Source organism: Macrobrachium nipponense, chromosome 12, assembly GCF_015104395.2.
Source record: "Macrobrachium nipponense isolate FS-2020 chromosome 12, ASM1510439v2, whole genome shotgun sequence".
Lineage (NCBI taxonomy): Eukaryota > Metazoa > Arthropoda > Malacostraca > Decapoda > Palaemonidae > Macrobrachium > Macrobrachium nipponense.
The window spans coordinates 84,367,202-84,373,201 of NC_087205.1; the positions used below are offsets into that span (position 1 = coordinate 84,367,202).

The 6,000-nt window shown below is 43.8% G+C and overlaps 1 protein-coding gene across 1 annotated transcript in view; it reads left to right on the forward strand.

Annotated features, from left to right (window-relative positions):
- Positions 1-6,000, forward strand: part of LOC135224863 (uncharacterized) — a 275,908-nt gene that overhangs the window by 215,491 nt on the left and 54,417 nt on the right. The window contains 1 exon segment of the mRNA XM_064264188.1: positions 4,525-4,728. Coding sequence (XP_064120258.1) covers positions 4,525-4,728 — 204 coding nt within the window.

Here is a 6,000-nt window from a genome sequence, read left to right on the forward strand (position 1 = left end):
AAGGTAATGAAACAGATTCAAATCAGGGGCATCTCCCTCCCAAGCCTCTCTCACTATATCAAGCGGACCCCTTACAGAATGTCCAAAAATCAAATTAAAAGGAGAGAGACCGAGAGATTGACCAGGAATAGAGCAGAAAGCGAATAAGAGGAAGGGAAGGTTTTTATCCCATTCAGCCCCATTCACAATACAATATTTCTTTAACATACTTTTCATAGTTTGGTGAAAACGTTCCAAAGCACCCTGTGACTCTGGATGATAAGGCGAGGACGTTACATGTTTAATGCCCAATTCAGTCATTTTCTGCTTAAAATAAACGACTCGTGAAATTAGTACCGCAGTCAGACTGAATTACCTTCGGGAGACCAAAATTTTGAAAAGAAACCTATTAATGCCTCTACAATCTTTTCACTCCTTATGGACCGCAAGGGGATTGCCTCGGGGTACCGAGACATACGATCCATAATAGTGAAAATATACTCATTTCCACTCTTTGACTTTGGGAGAGGACCAACAACATCAATTAACACCTCACGAAAAGGTTCAGACACAACAGGGATAGGTATTAATGGAGCCTTTGGAATAGGTAGATTAGGTTTGCCGACTCTCTGACAAAAAAACTTCACAACTATTAACAAATTTTTTTACATCACCTTTCAACTTAGGCCAGAAGAAATTATTCAATAACCTAACGGACAGTTTGTGAATACCAAAATGTCCCGCCATCACATTCTCGTGAGCTAATGACATCAACTCATGACGGTAACATTCAGGACCACAATCTGTCTAATAATTTCGTAATCCTCCCCGAGGCATGCATTGGTCTACTTACTCTATATAATATGCTATTAATTACCTTAAACATAGGAACTGTCACGTTCGCTATCTCACCAGACTCAATAGGGAAACTACCAAACTCCTTTTCTGAGCCGAAACAAGTTCTTTAACAGTCCAATTGGGTTTTAATCTAACACTACTACTATCTACAGCTACATCAACTACGTCCTAAACTACTCAAATCAACGTCGACTGTTGACTCTGCAGCGTCAACAGCCTTTGCTTTAGCACGAGTGACTACCGCTACTTCCACATCCGGATTAATCACAATTGGCACGTACTTATTCTCATACACAATCTCATTTCCGAGAACCACATCCACCTTTTTAATCGGAAATTTATCAACAATAGCCAAACGGATATTCCCCGAAAAATAAGGACAACTAAGATGAAATAGACCCAATTGGATACGATTTTACCGTGTCCGGAAAACCACTCAAAATAACAAACTCCCGATTCTCATACACAAAATCATTCGGGACCAAATCTCTAGAATTAATGATTGTGCTGCTCCGGTATCACGTAAAATATTCACTTTCCTCCTCCCTTGGCCTTCACCATTCAGCGATGACTTCCCCCCCCACGGCCAGAAAATCACCGAAGGAACTACCAGTCTCTGACTTTCTTAGTCATTGAGTCGGAGAGGGCAGAGATCCAAACCTGACTAGCACTTTTCTCAACCGCCATCATCGGATTAACTTTACTGTTACGTACCTTTTTCCAAGCATTACACATTCTTTTGATATGACCCGCTTATTACAGAAAAAGCACGTCAAATACCTAAGCTTTTGTGGATCATAACCACCCGACTCCCCAAGTCTGTATTCTGCGAGTTCCACACCTTTTTGATTGACCATTCGGAGAAACCTTATTTGATTGAACATTCTGAGAACCCTTATAATTGAACATTCTGAGAAACATTCTTTCGATTATTAAAATTACCAGATCTCTCAGAATAACCCCAACGTGATCTTTCCTTAGATAACGTCTCTTTCATAGTATCTTTATGAGACAAAAAGTACTCATCTGATGCCACAGCAAACCTCCTGAAGGGAATCTAATTTCAACTCCTCCAATGAACCTTCAAACGCTCAGGAGTACAACTTTTAAACTCTTCAACCAACAGCAACTGCTTTAACTTATCAAAATCGTCCACCTCTTTAGATTTCAACCAATCAGTAGCAAATTGCTCTTTACTCCTTGCAAATTCTACGAAAGTCTGATTTTCATTTTTCCTCAAATTCCGGAACCTTTGCCGATAGGCCTCCGGCACGAGCTCATATGCCTTCAACACTATCGCCTTACACTTTCGTAATCCGAGGAGAGATTTTCTTCCAAAGTTACATATACCTTTTGGGCTTTCCCAATCAATTTACTCTGGATAAGGGTAGTCCATAAATCCAATAGGCCATTCTAACTTATTAGCAATTCTTTCGAATGACATAAAGAACTCCGCAACATTATCTTCCTGGAAGTTCGGGACAAACTTCAAAGCCTGAGCTAAATTTGAGAAGGAGGAGGAAGCCTCAACACGAGAAGGAGACCCTGGTGACCCTGGCGTTTGCAAAGCCATCTTAGCTAACTCATGCTTCCTTTCCCTCTCTCTCTCTTCAAACACCATTTTTTGCTGGTCTATTTCCATTTGTTTTAGACTAATCTGTCTATCCAAAATTTCTACCGACAAGACCTCTTCTTTCCTAACCTTGGGTTTGGCTCCTGTCTTAGTCTCCTTAACACACTCATAAAACCTTTAGCAATATAGTATACCTTCTTCATTGTTACGTTCTCTCCACTTCGAAAAAATCTGCCACACTTTCTAACTCCTCTTTGTTTAATTCGGCCAACCTATCCTGCCATCCCTCTCCTTCAAGCAACTCTACGACATTCAATCCTCCATTTGATTATGAATAATTACAACACTTTACCTATAACAAAATTATTTCACTTGCAATAATGCCAGCCAACCAAACACTGAGGAGTGTAACCATGCCACCTAACACTAACACGCCCCAAGAAATTACCCTTGCACTGCAAAAAGAACAACCACAAAGGATACGATCAATCCTGGCAAAAAGGTCGCCACTTGTAATGGCCTCGTTGGACCACAACACATTCTAGGTCTACAGGACCATAAATAATCAAAATACCACAAACTTAGGTGTTCAAAAGGCAGCAATCCACTAAGGTGGAAGCAAGCCCAGGTAAATGCAGCACAAGAATAACTCAAGGGGGATAGCAAAACAATGAAAAAAAAATCAATATATATTATAATTCAATAAAATACAGGAAGTTATAACTAGGCCTCTTCATTAACATTAAATCACAAAATCACTTACACAACATGTACCAAATGATTAGGCAACGCATTCACTCTGAAGGAGGAAAGGGGGCCCAGAGAGGAATAGAAAATAACCAAAAGAAAGGAATAACCTGAATTTTACACTCTAAAGGATGATGATGAGACGATGAAGGTCTCCTCCCATAAGCACTCCAATAAAGGCAGAGGACGGCAAATCACAATACAATTACTATAGAGCTCTATCAGAAAATTCATCTGACTACTGCAGTGCAGCCGTGATCCTAGTCATCTCGTTCATAATCATGGACGCCGTGATCCCAGTAATCTTGATCAATACTTTTTATAATAAATGGATGACACGCCTTACCGTCGCCAAGCGAGGCCCCTCTGGCAAGTACTGCACCAGAGGCAATAATAAAATGGCAGAGATGTGGAGAAACTGCCAGCTGAAGATATATATTTTCTGAGACTTGCTGTAAATCCGAGAGAGATAGCAGGCTCACAAGTCAGGGTGCAGATACAAAACTGCCTGCAGCTTGGAAATCAGGTCTCAAGTCAACTCAGCAAAGCCAAAATATGGAGGGGAGAAACAGGGAGGATTAGTCAACAAGACTACACAAAAATACCACTGGAGTGAGGAGACCCCTACTAACAAGAAGGCGAATCAACAATGAACTTTACAGCCTTCAGAAATGAAAGAGGAACTTAAAAGCTAACCTAAGTAAGCTAATACATTATAAAAATCCTAAGGCTTACTTACAATACACATATATATATATATATATATATATATATATATATATATATATATAGTACATTTTTCTATTCTGGTACGAATACATAACTAAAAGGAATGCAGGTGAAACTTTTCTTTTTGCATAAAATGAAATAACATATAAAATACATCAATAGATACAGATATATAAAAACTTGTAATAAATATAAAACTAAATATAAAATAAATGCAGAATACTCACTCGTAATCCTGACTCTTCGTACTATTCTTGTTTTCTCCCTCCTCCATTGAAGAGTCTTGCATTTTTTTCCTCTCGACATGACGAGGTACAGGTGGAGGTTGGGAGGAGGAGGGAGACCGCTGCGCCCTTACTGCTGAGGTCGGCGGCCTGCTGCGCCCTCCACACCGTCGGTACGTCAGGCGCACTCCAATATACAACCGCATTGTGGTACTTGCGGTCACACTCCCCGAACCTGCAAAGAGCTATTTTGCAGGTGCAACAGAATAACCGGGTGTCTCTCCTTCTGCCATTCATATGGCACACCCGGTACCGTTTCTGCCTGCGCCCTTGTAGGTGCTCCAGTGTGTGATCCCCTGGCTGCAGCCGACAAAAAAAAAAAAAAAAAAGGGCAAAGTGGGTCCGCTAATCAAGAGAAGTCATCTAGGCGGGGGCGGGATCATCAAGGGCGGCGGCGGCAGGGGCAGCAGCGGCAGCAGGGGCAGCGGCAGCGGCAGCAGGGGCGGCGGCAGCAGGGGCGGCGGCGGCAGCAGGGGCGGCGGCAGCAGGGGCGTTGGCAGCAGAGGCGGCGGCAGCAGGGGCGGCGGCGGCAGCAGCGGTAGGAGCAGGACGACCGAAGTTGGCCTTCTTAACATCTGCCCTTTACTCTAGGGGCAGATCTGCAGCTCGGGGCAGGGGGCCATTGATGGAAGGCCACTCATCGGGATTAAAGTTGATGAGGGCATTCCCAGCTACCTCAAGAAACTGGATGTGGGACAACCTCCGGACGTCTGGATTGTAGTACCCTCAGCAGAGGATGTAGGCATTCTGGAGGGCAACTGAAGAATGTATTTGAGGAGCTTCTGTGTCCACCTCCTGGTTCTCCTGGCAAAGGGGATAATTATATGGATGAGTTGATCAAAGAGATGAAACTCCTCCCATGTGCCTATTGTAGTGCCCAATGACGGTAGGCCACTCGACACGAAACTCCTCATACATAACTCGGCCCTGCTGACGTGTCTTCTTCCGCTGGACGATCTCCTCTTGGGTGGGTTCATGACTCGTCGTAATCATGGGGACGAGTCGGACCCCCTTCCAACAGATGACGAAGACAGTTCCCTTCCCCCGCCACTCTGTCTCTCCTCTTGCCAGATATTGCGGCTGGCTAGCGAACCTCTTGAGGACATTCGGGTACCACTGACGTGCACACCTGCTTCATACAGTTTCCTGGGCCAGGAATACCAAGTTTTAATAATAATTATCCATAAACAGGTGGTATCCCTGGTTACAGAAACGATCCACAAGACTGAACACAGTGTCACGCAGCGTGGAGAAGACCCCGGAATACACCGAGAAGTCCACGACGTATCCAGTGTTGGACTCCGTAATAAAAAAATGTTTCACTCCATATTTCTTTGGCTTCTTGGGGTTATACACTTTAATGCTAAGACGTCCTTTGTAATGCATCATTCCCTCATCCAAAGAAAGGTTCTTGCCAGGAACCATGAGAATTTTGCACCGTTCACGAATGTACTCCAACACTGGGCGGACTAAGATGAGGCGATCGGGGTTATTCCGGGGTATGGCCCTTCGGTTGAAGGCGTTGAAATACCTGTCCAATGCCAGGAAACTATCACGGGGCATAATGCCGGGCACATTGGGCGTACTTAAAAAAAAATTCCGCCTCCAATATTGCCTGACGTCGGCAGCAGGCATGATACCAAAAAAAATGTGAAGCCCCAAAAAATGCCATGTCGGTTAGGTTGCAACCCCGCCAGCGATACGACAATGTCGTCCGTAGTTCGTCACGGCAGTACCGAGTGTAGTCTGCAGTCTCTCCTACCAGGTATTCCAGCAATTCCAGCGTAAGGAACAGCTGAATGAACCCCAGAGCAGTGAGAGGAACAGGTA